Below are 21,441 nucleotides of genomic sequence, written 5' to 3' on the forward strand. Positions count from 1 at the left end.
GAGAGGACCATGATTGATGTGTTAATTACTTGGAGATTGGCAGTCCCTCTAGTTAAAAGCAAAAACTGGCTGCATGATCCTGATAGCAGAGGGTAGTGATGGTGTCCTCAGTTTTTGAGAGGTAACCTTACACAGCTCTGTGGGATTCAAAGACCTGAAAACTGAAAGGTTGTCTGTGTTACTGTCAAAATTACTGCGTTTCAGCTCTGGGAAGACCTTCCATATAGGTTTGGTCAGTGAGCACTATTAACAATAATTCTGTCACTTCATTTTCCCCCTAAAGAAGAAGCGGGGAGGGGGAAGGCAGCATTTGGAAAATTGACTTGAATTTTATTTATTTATTGGGTAGTGGCAGGTTGGTGCTTATGCAAGGCTGGAGTATCAGTTTGTGCTCGCTGGATGAGTGAGGCCAAGTTCAAAGGTCCCCTCTGACAGTTTCTGCAGCCATTGATAAATGTAACTTCTAACAACTCCAAGTAGCCTTTCACTCTGGCTTGCTTCTTCTACCTGTGGCATTCTCTTGTGCAGTGTTTAGAGAAATTTAAAGGATTGTGTAAGCTGTCGTCCTTTCCTTACTAAAGGTGACTGATCTAGGCTTTGTGCTGAATCTGCTGCACACAGGTTTTTCAGTTTTTGTGGCCATGATACTGCTGAGCAATCTTGTGACTATGCATGTTTTTCCTAAGGTGGTGAAAGTGTCTTTCAGTTTAGAACTGCTGGTTTTGAAATCAAATTTTTGGTTTACATATTGTTTGTTCTGCAGACTTCAGCTTGGTTTAAGGTGAGTCCCTGGACTCACCAGCAAAGCAGAGAAATGTGTTTGTAGGCACTTCTGGGATTGTGTTCCCCTTTCTGTTCAGGCTCAGAGAGTTGCAGATGTGCATTGCCCATATTTTACTGAGATTTAGTGGATTTGTCTGTCTACTTGGCCTCCTAATTGTTCATCCAAGGTGATGAGTTTTTAATAATTGTAGTATAAATCAACTTTATAGTGAAAACTATACTTTCTTTCAACTCTCTTCTGTCAGGAATGTAAGTTCAGATGGAGCAGAAGCACGCAGAAGACTAAGAGAGTGTGATGGCTTGGTGGATGCCCTCCTTCATGCTTTGCAGTCTGCGGTTGGCAAGAAGGACACGGACAATAAGGTGAACTTGAGCATTAAAATGTGAATGTTTCCATTAATTTACGCTGCAGTGTTGCACTGAGATCCAACTTCTCTTTGCTGGTATCAGAAGAGGATTATGCTTGCTGCAGACCATAGAGTATCTCTGGTATCTGTGGTACTGCTGATGGGTATCAGCAGGATGCTGCTCTGTTTCTCTCTATGGCTGATGAGGGGAGCAAAGGCTGGTGGCTGAGAGGTGGGGAGAGTAGTCCTTTATTGTCAGTGACATTATTGCTGTTGTTCTGCATTACTTAATTGGCATTTATAAGTGCAGTCTCCAAATTAGAATTGAGTCCCGTTTGCACAAAGCAGCAAAGGAGTCAGTTCCCATTTTAAAGACTTTATTCAGCACCATCTCTAAAGACTGAAGTACTTAGACATTAAGAAATGTTTTCAGACCTGCAGCACGTTCACTGTGGCTTTTTTTTTTTTGGTGCAGATTCTGTTAATCTGTTTTTATCATCATCTCATCCCATGGCACTTCAAAGTGTATTTATATGCATGAGGAATATGTTTGAAAACGAGCATACTATTTCTTTCTATCACCAGAAAGCTTGTAAAGCATCGTTATTTTATTCTTTCTGAGTCCCACCATGTGATGGCCTATACAAGGGAGTTACAAAGCCCTGTTACTTAATCAGGTAATTTTGGAAGTGGATTTTGTAACCACCTGGTGGTTTCCATTGCAACCTACAGAGCATTGCTCTTGTCAGAACCCGATGTGCTGTGGATTAGCTATTACTACAGGACAACGTGTGTTCTCATTGAAATCCTCGCAAGGCCTAGGTTTTGACCCAGAGAAAATTTAATAAAATGAGCCCCTTGGAGATTGTAAACGTTGGAAGAATGAGAGAGAGACTTGGATTAAAATAAGATCCTTATATGATCATTTTTTGCTGTGTATTTGATCTTTTGGTGAATTGTATTCTTTATGTAAGATCAAGTGGTATTTTTGATGAGAGAGTTTTCATTTTGAATGGATACTATTTTTGAAGTGCTTCACTTTCAGAAAAATAAAATTGGGTTTAGAAGAAGAATGAACTTTAATTTAAGGGTCTTGACTAAATCTTCCTTGAGAGCTACATGGTTTTCCTGGGACAGGTGTCCTTCTTCCTTCAATTTCCCCAAGCCTTCCTCTGTATGATACAATGGTTTGCAGGTAAGAGGGTGCAATACTTCCTGTAACATACATTTCTCTGTAACAGTCTGTGGAGAACTGTGTGTGCATCATGCGGAACCTTTCCTATCATGTCCACAAAGAGGTCCCTGGAGCTGATAAGTACCAAGAACTAGATGCTGGTCAGACTCCAGGCACAGGAGGCTCTCAGAAGAAGAAGAAAGATGATGCTGGTTGTTTTGGTGGAAAAAAAGCTAAAGGTATGTGTTGCAAAAAGCTCAGAACTGGAAGTGGATTTGGGGGTAAACGTTGCCGTGCAGTTCTGCTCTTGCAAGCACATTCATCGTGCTTGTTTAGGATGGTGCAGTTTGTGGAGTGTTTGCTGTGTTCTGGCATGTGTTTATCTCTTGTGTTGCATCACTGTTAGATATTTGGGATTCTTTTTCCCACTATTGCTGTGATTTTGTTTGCCTTTAAACAGGAGTGCTGCATGCTGACAGATGACACTCTGCTGTTGGAAAAAGGTGGATGTGCTCTGCCTCTCCTCTGCGTTGCTGTGTTCTTGCATCTGTCAAATCTCTGCTCAGTCCCCTTGCCTGGCTATGTAGCATGTGTGCCCTCCTCGGGAAGCCAGGCCAGCATGGATCCATCCATCCATCCATTCCCCTGCATGGCGCTCCTGGCTGTACATCTTCCATGCCTCCAGAGTCTCATACTTGAAAACAAACTAAAAGCCTCCCCTCCCACTCAACCAAAATGTACAACCTCCCAATTCAGTCACTATTTCAGTAATTTAAATTGCAAACATGATTTTGTAGCTTTTAATTGTCAGTCACTTTTAGACCTGTTCTCTCCTCTGGGGCATGAGTGTTGCAAATTAGTTTCATTATAAGAGAGGATTAATAGTCTCAGTAACCCCCCGTCCATGTTTCCTTTACAAAGAGACACTCAAATTATATGCATTTTCTTTGTTGTTTTAGAGAAATTACTATTCTAGACTGAATTCTGTTTTCTTTCCTTTCTTAGAGAAATGACTATTCTAGATGAATTCAGAGATAATTAATTCCATTTTCTGTCTAGGCTTCATTCTCCTCATTCATGTGTACACACATCCTGGCTTATTATTTATAGCCAGGTACAAGGAAGGGTTTTGCCCCTAAAGAGCTGATGTGGAGTTGTTTGAACTTGATGGACTGTGTGCTGCACGTTACTCTTTGATCTGACCTGTACAAGTTACTAAAATATTACATGTTTCCATATGTGTTAGGGAAGTCATCACAGTGTGAACTTGCTTTTGCAGACTAGTCTGTCATCAACTAGATTTGAACTGTTTAAAAGAAAAATTGGTGGGAATCTTCTAATGACTGAGGGAAAAACGAAAGAAATAATTCTGCCTGCCTGGCCAGCCTGTTCTCACAGGGTGTGACTGAACCTGCAGTGTGATACCCTTTGGAAACTTTGCACATGTGCTGACTTGAGCCTGTTCCCTGCCCCTTGCAGTCACTGTTGTTGCTTTGCTTGAGAGCAACACAGTCAGTGGAAACACTTTCAGGCATAGAAGCTCAGAGTGCCCTGTGGGAGGAGGGAGTGTTGTGCTGAGGGAGACCTGTCCTCATCCCCTCGATGGCAGTAGCCAGGAAGCACTCTCAGGTGTGTGTCCCACACCAGGTGTGTGCCTGGGCCCACCTAGAGATGCCTCTCCTGGGGCTGTGCACCCGGGTACTTTCTGTTTGTCAGCTGAAGCACCACATCATGTCTTTTTGGACAAATTGGTCTCAAAATCATCCAACAATGAGGATGAGCCTGTGGACTGCAGCAAGCAGTGCAGGCGCTCAGTGACAGCTTGGGTTTGGCTCTGTGTGTTCAGCAGGAAATGACAATATATTTAATGGTTTTTCCCAGTTTTTTGCAGTGCTCTTTTGAAAGTGTGCTGTTCCCTAGAGGAAATCAACTGGTGATAATGCTGGGCTCACAGCTTGTGGGATGTAGATCAGAAGAATAGAGAGTCTCAGACAACTGTTGTGCTTAAAAAAATTAAAGTTAAAATCCATTCATAAATGTGCTTTTAAAGTCATAAAGAGAAGCTCCCTTGTCTTCCTGTTAAATTTATGTGGATACTGGTCCGAACCTATCTTAATTTTCTCAGTCTAGAACCTCAGTATTTATCTGTTCTCTCCTCTCTTGTTCACTTAATCTCACAGTTTCCATGTTTATTTTATTTTATTTCATGATCATTGATCACAGCATTTCAAACACCTCTGCAAAGGGCTAGTCATCCTTCTGTCCCCTCAATTCTGTGAGCACCTTTTCATTTAATGAAAAGAGAAAGAAAAGAAAAAAAATGCTGTGCAAAGAAAGATTGGGGGTTTTCATCAGGAACAAAAGGGAGAAAGTGGAATACCTTGGTTTGGTTTTTTAATTGATAAAACTTCTGTAGTCTTGTAATACTCAGGTTTTGAACCTGTTCTGTGAAATTCTGCCTCTTTGTGACTGTTCCTTTGTATTTTCTTCATCCTGTAAATTTTTGTTTTTCTTTTGCTGCTTTTCTGGTAATTAGAGGAGTGGTTCAATCAAGGTGAGTCTGCAATACTTTCTTTTCATCATCACCATAATATGCTTTGTTCGGCTTTCTCATGCAAGGCTAAGAGCTGAGATCAAGGTCTTGTTCGTTCACCTTCCCCTCTGCTCCCCCAACACATCCTTCTGTTCATTTCAGCAGGCATGGAAAAATCCTCTGAGGGAGCTTTGCAGTTTGGTCTTTCCACACCAAGAATGGAAAAAACAAGGATTTTTTCATTCCTGGTGTAAGTGAAGCAGGGGAATTGCTGTGCAGCTGGCCTGCTAAGCCCAGGAGAGCAGGAGCACCCAAGTGTGAGAGTTGTCTCCCCAGCCCTGTCAGATGGAAGGCTCTGCTGGCTGGTCTGGGGGATGGAAGTAGCTGTGAGCCACAGCAGCTTGGATGTGTATTCTGAGGGGTCCTTGGCACTTCCTCTGCTTGGGCACGGGCCTGGGCTGCTGCAGCTTTGTTACTGGCACTCAGAGGAGCTGGATGAAGCTATCCCCAGTACCTGTCTCAGGGGATAGGCTTAAGTTTCTCATCCCAGCACAGTAAGTGGAAGTGCACCTGGAATACACAAGTCTGAGGCTAAAGCTTCCCTCAGCTGGGAAGTTCATAGGCTGTAGGTGCCTGGGAGACTTCGTTACTGAGGCTGATTTGGGGGTGAAGGCAGGGCCATTTTCAGGTCATGACACTTGCTTCAGATCATGGGTTCTGGAGGGTTGAGCCGAAGGAGAAATGTTGGGGAGGGGAAAAAACCAACCAAACAAAATCTAATTGCTCCATCCAGCAAATGTGCTGGGTAGTGTTCTGCAGGATACTGATTCTGGACTATGAGTGGTGAGGCTGTGGAGGATGGACTTGCTGGCAGGACAGAGCTCAGCCCTTGATTTCTGTCACTCCTTTGTGGCCAGTTCAGTGGCTGTATTAATGAGCACCAGGGAGGATAAGGTGGGATTGTTATGAAGAGGGACTTTCCCTTAAACTTTTATTTCAACCAGAAAGCAAGCTTTTGGGAATTAATCCTTCAGCAGAAATGATCTGGCTGCTCCATGGTTTGATTATCCGGTAAAGAAAAACCACATTTGAGGAAGATCAACAAGCACATTAGTGGTTAATAATGCTGGGTCACACTTCAGAGTCTGTGCAGAGTTTCTGACAGGTGGAAAATGCTGAAGGTCATGTTTTGGTTGTTTCTTACATAATGAAAAGTAGCAAGGGGGGAGAGGGGAAGAATTTTAATCCCACTGTTTCAGAGACTGTAAATTGCATCTTGCACAAGCAAGTCTCATGTCAGGCAGTTTTCCCAAACCAGAGTGCTGTGCCAATCCTACAGCCGGGTCTCATAAAACAGGCCTGTCAGCAGGCATGTTCATAACTGTCTCTTGGGCAAGGTTTAGAGCTATGCTTCTGATCCAACAGCATTGGCTTTTCTCTGACACACCTCAGGCTGGAGAACCTGGAGATGGGTGGAAATTGAAATGTACAAAACCAGGATCTTAAACTCCCTCCTGCCGCAAGTGCGGTTTGTGCTGTGGTTTCAGCATCCCTGTGGTGCACAACCTGATTGTGAAGATCCAGAAAGTGGCAGTGGAGTGCTCCATACAAATCCCAGCCACATGGGTTGTGTGTGTGTTCACATTCCTGTTGTGAACAATTGCACAGGGTCGAGGGACAGAGCAGGGTGTTCAGAGCTACGGAACCTGGCAGTGATGCTGGTTCTCTCATGTTATCGGGTGGGCATGGGGATGGCCGAGAGGGTTGTAATCAGCAGGCTCTTGAATTGTTAGATTTGGTCACCTTTTTAGAAACTCCAAACCAGTATTTGTGAAAATCAAAGGGGAAATGTAGCTGCTGGGCCTCAGATTGAAACCTTTGCTTTCTGGGTAGATTTGTTTTGGAGTCTTCTTGCAGCTTGCTCACCTTGTCTCTATAGGAAAGCCCTGGAAAATGTAGGTGCTTGGGGTATTTCCAAACCAAATCCATTTGATTAAGCAAGTAATTTGTAGAGTTGAAATCCTCTTGGCCAGAGCTCCATGTTCTGAACAGCTGCCATTGGTAAGCAGCTGGCAGCTTCTGCTTTGAACAGAGTGGCTTTGGCCTGCAAGGTTGAAGTTTCTCAGAGGGCTGAGACACAAACTTGCAGAGGCTCCTCCAAGCCAGCCAGTGTTTGCTGTCTGGCCCAGAAATGGAGAGATAGCAACTGAAGAGCCCAGAGCACAGGTGGAGGGTGCTGTCTTTATGAAAGATGGGTTAGTAAATAGGCAGCTGCTTTGGCATTCCCAGGTCAAAAGTAGCAGCCAACACTGCACTCCTGGACAGTTCCTCCTTAACAAGTTGTGCACAGACACAGTGCTTACTAAACACTGCCACTGAGAAGAAGGGAACTCTTACTGTACCATCTCAGTTCTGCAGGGCTGATAGAAGTTCCAAACCAACCTTTAAATTATAGAGAGAACTTTTGAAATGAGTAGTTATGTTGAGTAAGGTCTGGCTCTCTTGAGAACATGTTCTGAGGTTTAAACTATCTAATGGCAGAGACATGAAATTTGGGGTCATGTGAAAAAACAGTTTGTCTTACTTGTAGATAAGATGGAGTCACATTTATTGGTCTGCCTTACGTCTGTAATCTTTCCTAAACACTGACTTCCTTCCTTGAATGCTTTTTTTTTTTTTTTTTTTAATTCCTTCTGCCCTGCTTTTTCCTGTCAGTGCTCTAAGGGTCAACAAGGGTTTGCAGCCAGTAACTGGGTTCACCTGCTGTTATGAAATGCACTGTCCTTTGGTGATGTACAGCACTTTTTCTTTCTGGTATTTGATTCCCCAAGCAACGTGTTGCTCCTTTCACGGAGAAAAAAAATGGTGGAAGGCTGCAAAGTGCCACTAATTGCTGTCCCTTCCTTTAGAAAAGATACCTTTCAAGGAGTGCTGTGATACCTGGCTGCATGACCTTTTGGCAGCTTAGATGGGCTTTTACATGCTTCAGTTAAGGAAATTACTTCAGATAAGCAGAACTTCTAGGTGCATGTTTTGTTTTGCACAGCAGTTGAAGTTGGCTGGTATTCTGTGTTGGCATTTCAAAAGAAAAGTGTGTGATTCCATCCCCTTCCAAAGAAAGGGAGAGGGTGGAATGCTACCTTGAGGGGAGATTTCCCTCTTGATGTTATTTCTGAATATTCATAGTGGTATTTAAAAGCTCGATTCTTCTGTGTACAGTACTGAGTATTTTTATCCTTTTGTCAAGAGGAAAGGTAGAGTGACCCATTGAATTCACTGTGCGTGCACCAACCCCCTGCTATAACAAGGCAGGGACTGGCCTTTCCCATCTCGTGACCTGTTGCCAGTCAAGACTCACACTGATCTCCTCATTACATTTTCAAGGACCATTTTCCTGTTTGCTTTTAAGCAGCCTGGCTGGTGGAGCTTTCAGCCCTTTCTGTAAAACCTCCATTAACAGCCTGGTAGTCCCTGTGCAGAAGCCACTTCTGGCAGCTTAAATTGCGTTGTCTGAATTCATTCTACCACACCTGCCTTCCTTCCTCTGGAGGGAGAAAGACTAAATAACTTGATTTTCCCCCCTCAAAATAATTTGGGAAAGCTAAATTGTACGCTACTGGCCTCAGAAGCCATGCAGATTCTTGCACTGCCTTCCAAATCTCTCTCTCTGCTGCCAGTATTCCTCTGATGGCAAGGTTCCTGCTTATCCCACAGCATCCATGCAGGCTTACCCAAGGCAGTGTGTCTCCTTGGGGGCATGGAAACTAACCCTTCCCTCCCCATGTGTTTCCATAACCTTGAATTCTCAACCTGACTAAAACTAAAAGTGCAGGTTTTGTTCTGTTTTCCGTAAAGGATTGTATAAATTAAAACTGATGTAATGGTTTGACACTGCTTCTTAGCAGAAGTATGGAATTATTTCCATTAGCTTCTAATAAATAGTAAAAATGACACTTTGTCGATTGAAGGGCAATTCAAGGTTAAGTTGTTGGCTGCTGTCTGTACAATATATTAAATCCAAGTCTTCCTGCCTGGTAGTGGCATTGAGAATAGAGGCTACAAAGCAAGGCTGTTGTTTTTTTGCTCTGCTGCTGAGTTTTTGCTTCAGCTAAGCTTCGGGTCAAAATTCCTCTGTGAAAACAGCAAGTAAACACTGGGCTTCTGAGGGAGGGGCACAGCTTTGCTAAGAAGGGAAATGGCAGAATTTTCCAAGGTTTAAAACACTCTTAAGACTCTGTGAAATGCTACTGCTAAGCGTGTTTGCAGATCAACCTGAAAGCAGCACGGGTGTTTGTCCCTAAGTTCCCATGCTAAAACCACAACTGTGCAGCTGGACTGCGAGTCAGATACATACAATTATGGGTAGCAGTCTGTGATTTATATTCTGGGTCTGTATCTTCTCCCATCTTGTAGATGCACATGACAGAAACTTACCTGTCAGTATACTGACAGTCTTTTCTATCTGTTGTCCTCTTTTTTGCACAGGAAAGAAGAATGGAGATTTGGACAGGAATTTTGATACACTTGATTTGCCTAAGCGGTCTGAAGCAGCAAAAGGTAATGCTAATGTTTGTGCTTTTGGAAATAACAAGTAGCTTGGGAGCTGGAGGCTCTTAAAGGGACTTGAGACATGAGCATATCAGGCCAATCTCTTTCTTTGTAGTGACTTAATTGAAATAATGGATATATCTGTGCATGCTGTTATCTAGTGTTGAATATTGGATATGACTTTTTATATAAAACTGCTGAATTGGTGGAATCTCATAGAAGCCTGTCTGATTTGGTGTTAGGTGATTGTAACTCCAGAGAGGGGTGAGTGCAAGCTCTCCTCCTCTACAGCTCCATTTGCAACCCACCTGCACCAGATGTGACTGTAAGGAGTTGTGAAGTGCACTGGGTGAGGGTACTTAGCACTAACCCTTTCCCTTCCCTGGCATCTCTGTCATTTTTCAGTGTTCTATGGAATTGGATGACAGCAGGGATTGAGGTTTTTTCCCTTTACTGATAGTCAGTCTTCCCCTGAACACAGTATTCCTCCATGTCTGTACTGAGCAGTACCTATAGTTTTCCAGGATATGGGAGGTTCGCAGAAAAACTCTTCTGCATTGTGCTTTTTGTATTTCAGCTCTGCCAGAGGTGGAATCTTTCACAATCTTCGTTCCCTTCTTGCATGCATGGTACTTCTTTTACTTGGAGATTAGGAGGTGATTTGGGATTTTGTCAGAATTCTTAGAGCATTGGATGGTGTTTTGAGACTTGCACGGGTTTTGATTTGAAGTGTGTGCAATGTCTCTGCAGAGATCCAGCCATTGTCATGGCAACTGCTGCGTTGCCACCCTGTCAGCCTCACCTTAATGAGCTGTGAATACCCAGAACTACCTGAGTATTCCTCAGAAGAAAAATTTTAAACTCTTCCCGCATCACTTAGAGAATTTTGGAGGGTATAAAGAGACAGTGTGACTCAGTGGAGAGATCCATGGACTTGGAATACCTGAATTATGCTGTTTTAGTGACCTTGGTCCAGTCCACTTATTTGTGCTTCAATTTCCTTGGCTGTTAACTGGGAGCAACAACAGAGGTTGTGTCTGAGATCCTTAGGGATGTGCTGATAGTCAGTAATGGTGTAATAATTATACATACATAGTGCTGCACTCAGATTCACAGTGAAGCTCTGATTGATGATATGCAAACTAATCCTAATATGCAGATGAATCTAATCTATTTACAGATACCCTTTACAGTGGATGCAGTTTCTAGGCTCGTATCTAAAGTGATTTTCATTTGGTGCATTATTACACAAGATCTGCTGTATCTTGTGCAATAATGCAAGATACTGATGTACCTCTTAGAAGCTGCAGTACCATCCTATTTAGAGAGCTGCAGGAAACTTCTGCTAACCAACCTTCACTGGCTGCCATCAGTTCAGGCTGGGAGTTCATTACAGTGCAGAGCAAGGAGACACCTTTAGGATGCAGGAAAAGAAAGGAATGCAAAATATAGCAAAGGCTTTAGCATTTGCATTCCTTTCTAAATGTGATTGGAATATAGGTGCCACTAAAGGGAAAAGATGGAAATCAAGAATTTCTGCAGGAAAATGTATCTTGTATAGCTTTCTTTAAAATAAGATAAAAATACTTCATGTGGCTCTGTTAATGGTAGAAGTGATGTGCAGATCTGATGGGAGATGTATCTGTCTCAGAGCTTACACAGCTTGTTATCATATTCAATTGCTAGAAATCTCACACTCTTGAAGAGGTTGTTTGATAATTTTGAGATACCCCCATTTAATCAAAGTCAAATAAATTACATATCTCATGCTAGATAAGGTCAGGAGATTAATCCCACAGCATTCTGAAAGGAGCACTTTGACATGAAAAAAGGTGTAAGTAACTATTGACTTGTGTGTTAAGAGTAAAAAAACCGAGACAGTGATGCATTTTTGTTCACTTTTTTACCAGTGGTTTCCTGCCAAGCATCTCATTTACTTGAGAATTCCTGGATACTAAAGGTTCTAACAAGGTTGCTTGAACTTCGAATTGTTCGGTAAAATAAAGGAAATAAAATTGCAGTTTTAAAACCCTTAAGAGCCCTGGTCAGATCTCTGCTACAGAGTATAATTGGCTCTGATGAGATCAGCTCTCAGCTGAGGCAGAACCTCGTTACCAAGATGGAAAAATCATGCAAGTTTTAATGATCAAAAGCACTCAGATTGAGTGACATGATGAAGTGCTATTTCAAAAATCAACAATTATAGATTAATCTCTTTCATGTATTATTAAAGCCATATTAAAGTGAGTTTTCAGCTGGAATCTTTGTGAGCAAATGAAACTGCAGTAATAAGATTTGTTCATGCAATGCAGCAAATGAACGTTGGGGTAGTTAACAAATACTGGGATGTAGTGTTGTTAAGTTTCCTGTAATCTTGTAGTTAACATCCATGGAGCTTATCTGATGGATCTAAAGACGTGATCTCAAGAACTTGACATCATGGTTTCCCTACAGGATACTCCTAGGTATGACCACTGAGCTTAATTGAGAGTGTGCTTATGATCACTTGAAAAATCATGAATTAGCAGCAGCAAACTATTTCAGGCTTCTTTCCTATCAGTTCTGGAAACTTCATTTTGACTCCAGATTACTTTAATGGTAGGAACCACTGCTTGTCCTGTAGCCAAACATTGTAAAATCAGAAACTTCTGTAGATTGTGAAATTGTGGGTGATGTCTGTGCAGGATGCAGAGGTTTCTCAGTCCTTCTTCAGAACATCTGTCCTGCTGGTAGAACGTCTTAGGAAAAATCTTCATATCCTGAACAATCCAAAGGCTCTTGTGAGTTGTAACCTAGTATTTTACTTCCCCTCCTGTCCCCCCCGTCCCCCCGTCCACCCCCCCGAATTTATTTGTTCTGGAGAGGAATGAATGAAGGAAGGCAGTTGTCTTTTTCAGAGTGATGAACTAGAGTCTCTTCCTGATGGCTCCTGGTTTTTTAATGGGAATCAGGTTTTGCTGCAGCACATCATTTGAGCAGCCCTGAAACCATTTCTAAGCCTTTAATAATTTTATGTGCTAGGCATTCTGGCAGGGGAAAGCTTCCAGTTCAGGGTTGTTATCTGTGGTAAACTGGATAATGTCAGATTGGAGAACTTGCAGTGCTTTCAGAAGCTGTCTCATCTGATATTAAAAAATGAATGTATATGCCCTGGCAGTGTCCAGAGTACTGCTGTCCTCGTGAGGAAAGATTGTGAAAGAGAAGCTTCTTGTTTCCTCTTTGTTGAAAGGAGTGTATTTTTTTTCCTGACAGTCAAAGAGAGAGGGAGGATAAATTTCGGGAGAAAGTGATATGAGTTTGCGTAGAGAAGGGAGCAGCACTGACAAGAAATTATGAATGCTGTCCTCAGAACCTTACTAAATTTAGGACTTTCAAAAATTGCTGCTTCTGTGAGGGAGGGGAGGAAAAGTCTTGCTGAAATCCCTTCCCCAGTCTAAAGTAGGTCAGTGATAGTGGTGCTGGCTGCCTCCTCTGCAGCGTATTCTCTTCTGCACTACCACAGCGCTGATTTCTCCTGTGTACACATTAAATACATAGCGTAGTACGACTCCTGTGCTTTGTTCACAGAGTCCTTATTTCTGAGCAGGAATAGTGGCAGGAGGCTCAGGCACTGGGGGAAGATCAGGATTCATCGTATCTGTGCAGGGGAAGGCAGTGTCTCAGATGGCAGTACCTCTGCAGTAAGGTTTCCTGAGCAGAATTAAGGATTGATGTGTGTCAGCCCCCCAAAGATGTTGCAGGAGTTGTAACATTTAATCCTCCTGTGTGGAGGTGTTGACTGTCCACCTCTGCTCCTCAGTGCTGGAGTATGGGAGGAGAAAGTCCAGAAGAGCAGAACAGTTTTTTATATGGAATCAGCATTAGGTTATTCCTAATTAAATCCAGACCTCTGTGCTGTCTGGTTTAAGGAAATCTCATGGCTTGTTGTTTATGTGCACATGCATCTGGGGGCAGAACAGTAGCTGCTCTAAGGAGCTTTGGGGGTTGAAGTTCAGCTCTCATTTCAGTTTGTCTCATTAGGGAGTTGAAAGTCTTCAGCCATAACAGGATGTGCAGGTACATTTCAGCTGGGTGGATGAACTAGCTCATTTTCTCCTTTGAAGCAGTTATTAAAGTGGTTATTAATTTCTCTTTCCTGTTTTGATTACTTAAGTTTAGTTCCATTTAATGGGAACATAAGTTTAGGAGAGAGTTGTGCTGAAATACTGAACCAGTGTTAAAATGCTTGTAATTGAAGAAGTCTATTTTGTTGCAGTGGGGACGTCACAGAAAAGCTGAATTTATTTGAAAGCTCAGCTTTGTGTGTACACTTACCTTGGCCAGCAGCCTACGTAGGCAGGGAATGAGATTTTGGATGAACTTGTCAGCAGGTGAATTTCTTCTTCTCCATTATCTGAAATCCTCAGTCACTTTCCATGTAGCCTCATGCTGATGATAGATTTTCTATTCCAGAAGGTGAGTGTTTAAATTCCCTTATAAATCTTTGTATTAGTGCTCCAGGAAATTAGACTTCCTGGCACTGTCAGGGTAATGACTTTAACTTAGTAGATTACAAAAGTGCTAGCAATTTGTCTTCAGCTAAAGGCAACATGTAGTGGAAAGAGAGAGAAACTTCACTTTACTCTGGCTTTAGTTTGTAATTAAGATTGGCTGCGGTTCGCATTTCACTGCTGCTTTAATTTGCTTTCTTTAAATCTTTACAAGTTGACTCAAGCACTCATCTGCCCTTTCCAGCTCCCTTCCATCATTAATTTTGATTGTTGTATTGTGAATAAGTGAGTAGAACTGATTGATTAATGGCACCATCCACACCCCTCCTGTGCCTGCTGGTGGAAATTCAGGGACTGGGAAGATCTCCTCTGTGAGAGCAAGTCACGTGTTCTTGTATTAACATCTTCTGAGTATTTCATGCACGTTGTTGAGAATTCCTATCAGAATTATTAAGTATCTCTCATTTCTGTTGCTTTACTAAGCTGAGTATTCATTTTGGTCCCATGTGTTTTTCATAATTTACAAAGCAGTGAAAGATTTCTTATCTGTCTTCCAGTGCTTTGAGTCGGAGAAAATGTATTGCCTCAAATAGGAAAATTCCCATATGGAACCTGGCCTTGCCAAACTTTCTCTAGTCTGGTACCTTTAAATTCCCATTCTTTTTCCCAATATTTTCAAGGAATTCAGAGCAGGCACCTGTGGATTTTTCCTTTCTTGTGTACACACTCTTTCCACAGCTGACTGCTAATTGTACTGGAATCCTCTGCCTTTTTTGTCATAATCTTCTCTGATTCTTATGTTCCATGTTCTTATTTGTTCAGAGCTGGTAGACACATACATGAGTTGCTGAGCTGTGCTCTACAGCTGAAAAAATTTTTGTGATCTTTGTGGATCTGTTAAATTTGAATATGTAGAACATAAATTGTAAGTTTAGGGTTGGAACTGAAGGCTTTGAAAAATCGTACGAGAAGATACAGTTGGAATGTGAGTTGGAGGTCCAGAAGTACTGTTCTGTCTCTGCCACTAATTCTTTTCCCTAAAACCCCCAACAACTTGGTAATACAATTCTATCCTATGATATTCTTTGGAGACTGTAAGGAAACAAATGTTTTTCTGGGAGAAATGCTAAATGATGTGAGTGAAGCCTTGTACAGTAACTGTGTACAGCAGTGCTGCTGAGACTCACAGCTCTGCCGTGTGGAGTTCAGTTATTCCACAAAATCACAGGAGAGGAATTTGAGATGGTTACAGGACCAGCTCTGGTGTTATCTGTCTGCTCAGGAATGTGAAGAATAGTTCCAGCTTTGCATCCTCATAATTGCTGCCATGTTTGTCAAACTGTTGCTCTCTGAGAACGCCTCGACATTGCAGCTCTGAGCTGTGATTTCCAGTCCTTTGCTTCGTCCGTAGGAACATCCAGGCAAAAATTCTATGTACAGATAAGACAGGCTGGATTCCTGGTAGGGGTGAAACCTTTCTGTGGAACAGAAAAGCTCTTGCAGCTGAGTAAGGGAAAAGCACAGTGTTTGTGTGAGTAGACTGTGCTGTGAATGGCCCAGGTGAGAGATGGTGTCAGGAAGATTTAAGTTGGGGACTTGTAAATAGTTCTGCTACGTGGAGGATGTAGAACCAGTGTAAACTGGAGAAGAAATTTCAGCTGTGGTATTTAAATGCCACTAACGCCTCCCACCCCCAGCATGGACACTTCATAATGTGAATGTCTTTCAGCTTTAGGTCATGCAGCTTTGAAGTTTAAGCTGAGAGACCAGTGGGAAACAACTGCTGGGGCAGGGAGGCAGGAGGAGCAATTGTAGTGATATGAGAATTCCATTCAGCTTTTTATTTATAGAAGCTGAAACTCTTTGTGAAGTCCATCTCTGTTTGGCTCTGCTGTAATTTGCTTGCCTGTAGAACTCCTCATTTTCCCTTTGTCTTCCATCTCTGTCTTAACAGCTAGAGGTCACGTGCAAGATGAGTTAGGATGACAGCTTTGTTTCTGAATCATTTCAGATTTTTTCTTCTGAATGAGAAAAACTGACTCACTTCTAAGATACTTCAGTTATCTTGGAAATAGTGAATCAACATCCTCTTCTTTATCCTTTTTTTGCATTCTTGAATGTTTAGTCTCCCTCAGCACATGAGGGGGAAAAGATGACAGTTGGAGGCAAGATTCTCCCTCCACACCTTTAGGTCCTTTCACCTGTGGCTCTCATAAAAAGACTCCATTAGTCAGCTTCCAGCTCCTTCTTTCCTGAGGCTGACACCCAAGAATATAGACCTATTATAATAATTAGCAGTATCTTGAGAAGACAGGAATCCCAGGTGGTAAATTCCCTTTCCAACTTGATGTGAATTTGTGGCCAAGTTTAAGTGCACAGAAAATGAGATTTAGGCATCTTAAACAGGAAGAGCCTATATATACTTGCATAATAAAGTGGCCTATGAAAAACTAAACAGCAGGAGCTCCACTAGAGCATATGGTAATTACAGCAGCTAATAAGGAGATGGAGTGATCTGGAGCTTCAGCTAAAGACAGAACTGGAAGGAGAAGAGTCTCATTTTCCCAGTCCAGCGTTGCTACTGACTGAGCGGCCTTAGGCAAGTTAATAGCATTCAGTTGCTGGTGCTGTAGTGAACCTGTTCATGAAGAGCCTGCTATTTCCACTCCCTTCACTAGAAGAATCACTTCACCAAAATAATAGCTAGAATAATTACCTTCACTAAAATAATTAGTGTTTTCACTGCTGCGGTGATAACCAATGCAAATGGAGAGCACATGATACGTTTGTAAAAACAGAGGAGTTCTGCTGAAGTATCCTGTATCCCAGCTGTTGCTAGAAAATTTAAATAAAAACACAGTTTCAGTTAAAGGTGGATGGTAGAGGTTTGCCCCAGTGAGATACTGTGGGAATGGACTGAGGCGTTAATGTTAGAGAGAATTTTGAAAATATGTAATACTGTGAATTGCTTTGTGCTCTCACTAAGCATATTGCACTTATTGTGTGTTTTTATTGAGAAGTTCAACTGCATTATTTATGATGCTTTGTATAGAAAGGTGTATACATAAACGAATGCATAACTTGAAACATTGGTGAGTTTTACTCCCCAGCTACATTTACTTCAGTTGTAGCTGTGTGTGCTCTCTGGCAATGCAGCATCTTAACTCTTCAACAACTGATCGGATTTTCATGTCATTTCTACTTGGCTAATATTTCTGATGAAAAATAGTTAATGTTGGAAAGCTATAGTTGTCAGTCATATGTTTTTAATTATCACAGCTTTGACTGTACTGTTTGCCCTGCTGAGAATGGTTAATTCTCTTCCTTCCCCGCATTTCAGGTTGTGTATATATTTTTGTATGTCTCATTTAGCATTTCTATTCTACAAGCATTTCTGATTGTTACTCTAAAATAGAATGCTTGTGATTACAGATTACATTATACAGATGCTGCTCCAGGACTGTTTATAAAATGAGAATGTGCCAAAAAAGCCTGCCAGGAATAAAAGCAGGAGTTAATGGGAAGGTGCTTATCCCTCATAATTGTAGCTGCCTCAGTCCTGGGACTCAGTCACTGCAGTGAAAGACTCACTCCATGCCCCCATCCATCACTGTTGCATTATGTCAGCTTCTGCCATGCCACTTAGTTTCAGTTAAGAAACAATAACAATGAAATCTCTCAGAGTTGCCCCCGCTTCCCTTTTAGCATAAGCGTAAAAAATGAGATGATCCTTTGAAGAGGGGTACGAATCCGAAAGTTGTCCTGGTTGCCCAGCCAGTATCGCCAGGAAGCTCGGGGAAGAGGAACTCGGCTTCTGTCAGAATTTAGTGATTCAGTTCCATGTCAAAATCAATTACAAAAACCTTGTTGCACTAAGCTACTGTTGTCTCTGGTGTCCATCAAAAGTACCGCAGCAAAGTTGTGCTGACGAAGCTGCTTGACAAGTTAAGAGAACTGCAGAAAGTTTCAGAACAGCTGAGGCAGAAAAATGGTGTAATGTTGATTTAAATCCCTTGCCAGATTTCCAGAAATAGTGTGAGCAGAAGCAAAGGAGGTAGTTCTAGCTCCGGGTGAGTGTTCTGAAGCATGTGCCTTTAGGAGTAACTGGAATGTGGATTTCTGAGAGCCCAACATGACTGGTACTTTCAGAACTCACCACTAGACAGACATCACTCGAGCCTCACTGAAAGCATCTGTCCCACCTGGTACCCTTCTGCCCACAGAAATGGAGGCTAATGCCACCTAATTGGGCATTGGAGCAGGTTCCTCAGAGGGGTCTTGAAGGGTTCTTGATTATCATTGAAGAATTTCAAGACCTGACTGGACAAAGGCATAATAGCTCAGTCTAATTTTGGCATTGAGCCTGCTTTGAGCAGGAAGATGGCCCAGATGACCTCCCATGTTCCCTTTATAGTTGTTCTGTGTGACTCTCATTAACTGATTACAGAGCCAGCCAGGAAAAGTGTATCTGCAGAAAACCAGCATATTTTTCCAAAACAACTTAATCCACAACTGCTGGATTAGGTGACTCAGATGAGAAGAGAAATGAGAGAGTCCATTTGCCCATGGAACCTGAGAAAGGAGCATGTATACAAAATTGAGTGTATCAGGTTGCACCTCAAGATACGGCTTGTTTCAAAGACAAATACATTTTTACTTATAATATATACTTTACTGGTGCCAGCACAAAAAAACATGGAATCCTCAGAACACTCGATAATCAGCCTCTGAGTGTCTGCTTATAGCAGCTAATGATGGGGGAGAGAAAGGGGAATGAAAATCAAATAGTTGTATGATTCTGAACTAATTACAAATTGTGGTACTAGAGATCGGGCAAGGAGACCTTCCTTATAGTGCAGCCAAGACAGGGAGGTACATGCATTTTCTCCACTTTTGCTTGAACAGTATTATAGTTAATGGGGAGCTTTAATCATAGATTTAATCTGAAAATTAAAACAAACTGGAATGTCAAATAACCGGGGCATTTTAAATTGCAAAAGCCACTGATGCTCATTAGTTGGGCTGAAGCTGTAGTCACATTTTGCAGAAGAGCAAATAAAAGAGAATCAAAAAATTAAGACTTCTGTTTTCTCAACATTAATTTCTAGTGTGTGTACCTGCACAGCTGCTGCAACCCTATTATCTGACTCATTACTTTGTAAACCACTGTGAGATCTCTTGTATGTGAAGGCTGCTATATAAAGCCATGTTTATTTCTGTAACCCTGAGTGCTCTGCACAGGCTTAAAAGCTCCCCTCCTTCTCCACCATGACAGGGGAATTATAGGACTTAATGTGCCATATACCTCTAACTGTGGATTGAAGAAAAATGACCTTGAACTGAGAGGCAGGCATTTTACATGGTAAAGCAGTCACTTAAATTTACCTGTCAACTGGAGGCGGGGGGAACCTTACCTCTGCATGGTTTAGAAAGCAATGTCAATCCAGCTGCTCGTTGCTCTGAACCCACTGAGAGCTTGATTGCTGACCCAGGCATTTCCAGGTGATCAGTGAGAATGTTGATCAGTATGTGGTAGAAAGGGAGAGCGTTTTTATTTCAGCCTCACAGACCATTAGTTTCAGCCCTGAATTTTCTGTGTCTTGATCACAGGGAAAATTGGAAGTCTGTAATAGCATGAAATGTTATTTGTCTGTGCAGGAATAGACAGACTCTGGTTCAGGCAGATCTGGAAGAGACATTGTGGAGCAGTCTTTGCACCTTGTGCCCAGTTCAGTTGTGTTTTGCACACCTTGCTGTCACTTTACTAAAAATACTGTTGCTTTGTAGCAGACATCTGGAGCAACTTTGTGGGTTTTTTTACCAGTAGCCTCAGTAAGGGTAAGTACCAACACACTGTGACTTGAGCAGGCCAGGTCTAGATCAGCAAGATCGAACTCGTGTGGAAGGGGAAAGGGGGCACCCCTGCTGAAGTGAATTGTGCAGTTAGAGAGCATTTCAGTGGTACAGCTGGGATCAGAGATGAGATTGCCTGATTCCTAAAGCAATGTCTCCCTAGCTTGTTTGTGCTAGCAAGCCCACTCCATTTAGAGATGTCAGTTCTTCTTGTCCCTCTCATACAAAGCCAGGAAGAACATTTAATCTAATGAGTTTTGTTTTGAGACCTCTAAAATCACAACCAGCAAATCTGTAATCACGATTGAGCATATAATTGCATCTTACCCTGCTGAGAGCTTAAAAATGATGAGCAAGAAAAACATCTCCAAAGACTCATACAGAGTGTGAGGGGACAAGAGTAAGGTCTAGAGAAAGGACCTGCCTTACCTGGACAGTCCCCAGTGACCTTTAAACACTTGGGAAATTGGAAGCCTGCATTCCTTGCAGATGCAGGTTTCCCACTCCCCTTTTGGGGCTGCTTTTCACATTGAATAATAAAAGGAGAGAGCACACAAGGCAATCTGCAGATGTGAGAGAGGAGATGAGAAGTGGGAAGGATGACTGAGCTGTTGTGTTCTTGGCAGTGTGCTCAGAATTTCTCAAGGAATGAGAAACTGGGGGTGTTAGGAACATGAGACCTTAATCCTGTTTATTCAATTACATGAGAGCTGCTGGGAGAGTATTTCAGGTTAGTGATAGTATCCAAAATGTAATACTTGGTAAATGCATGTGTGACTTGGATATGGGCAGTTCTGCAAGGTTTTGCTTAATAGTTAAATTCTAACAAGCATGTCCCCTCAAAATCCAACATCCCTGCTTGCTGAAAACAGTGCTGAGATTAAACCCACAGACAGTAAACTGTATTGGCAGTTTTCTGGGTGGCTGGATCCTGCTTTCCCTGAAACACTGAAAATTTGGTGCCAATTGTTTCACTGAAGTCTGGAGATCTATTTCTAAATCAAGCTCTGGACTCAGATGGCCCATGAGAAGCCATCAGGGCATTCATAAGATCGCCTTGCGTGGAGAAACGAGTATAGGCCCTAATATGATGGAAATTTCTATACTCCTGAGGAAGTATCTCACCTTATTTACATTTATACTGACCTTTTCAGAGTTTTCTATAGGCATGAACAAGCTCCACAGTAAATGTCAGCTTCTGCTTACATTCTACTTCTACTTTACATGGGTAATTTTAAGCTCAATTTTTAATTGCATAATACTACCATAAGAAAGCTGCATTGAAATTGAAAACTGTCCTGGACAAAGTGGCTGTTGGGTTAGGGACCTTTTCACTGTTTTAAAAGCGATGAAGTGGTTTCAGAGAAGGTGTCAGAGTTGCTTTGAGGTAGCGGCTGCTGTGGCTTTGTTACAGAATTTCTCATATGATTTTCTGCTGGCTTATGAATGCAGGCCATTGCTGTAGGGTGGTGAAGATAAGGCAGGCTGTCGTTGGATGCTGTGTAATGTTCCCCTTTGCCTCTTGAAAAATGTCTCTGTGCTCCCTCTATTCGTGTCAGCAAAGTATCTCATTCATTGCTGCACACTGGGGCCCCAATCTCTTTTCTTTTTCTTTTTAACTTGCAAATAGATTTATTTGTAGTTGTATTGTGTGTGTGTATTTAGCCAGCGAAGGCTTCATGGAGCTACTTCTCTCCGGATCATGTTGTCTTA

The 21,441-nt window shown here is 42.1% G+C and overlaps 1 protein-coding gene across 1 annotated transcript in view; it reads left to right on the forward strand.

Annotated features, from left to right (window-relative positions):
* ARVCF (ARVCF delta catenin family member) overlaps positions 1-21,441 on the forward strand; it is a 142,179-nt gene that overhangs the window by 89,443 nt on the left and 31,295 nt on the right. Inside the window, exons 6-8 of the mRNA XM_082293666.1 lie at positions 1,029-1,146; positions 2,372-2,543; positions 9,323-9,394. Coding sequence (XP_082149792.1) covers positions 1,029-1,146; positions 2,372-2,543; positions 9,323-9,394 — 362 coding nt within the window. The remainder of the gene's footprint in view (positions 1-1,028; positions 1,147-2,371; positions 2,544-9,322; positions 9,395-21,441) is intronic.

This window comes from Coloeus monedula, assembly GCF_965178545.1.
Source record: "Coloeus monedula genome assembly, chromosome: 18".
In the NCBI taxonomy this organism is placed as follows: Eukaryota; Metazoa; Chordata; class Aves; order Passeriformes; family Corvidae; genus Coloeus; species Coloeus monedula.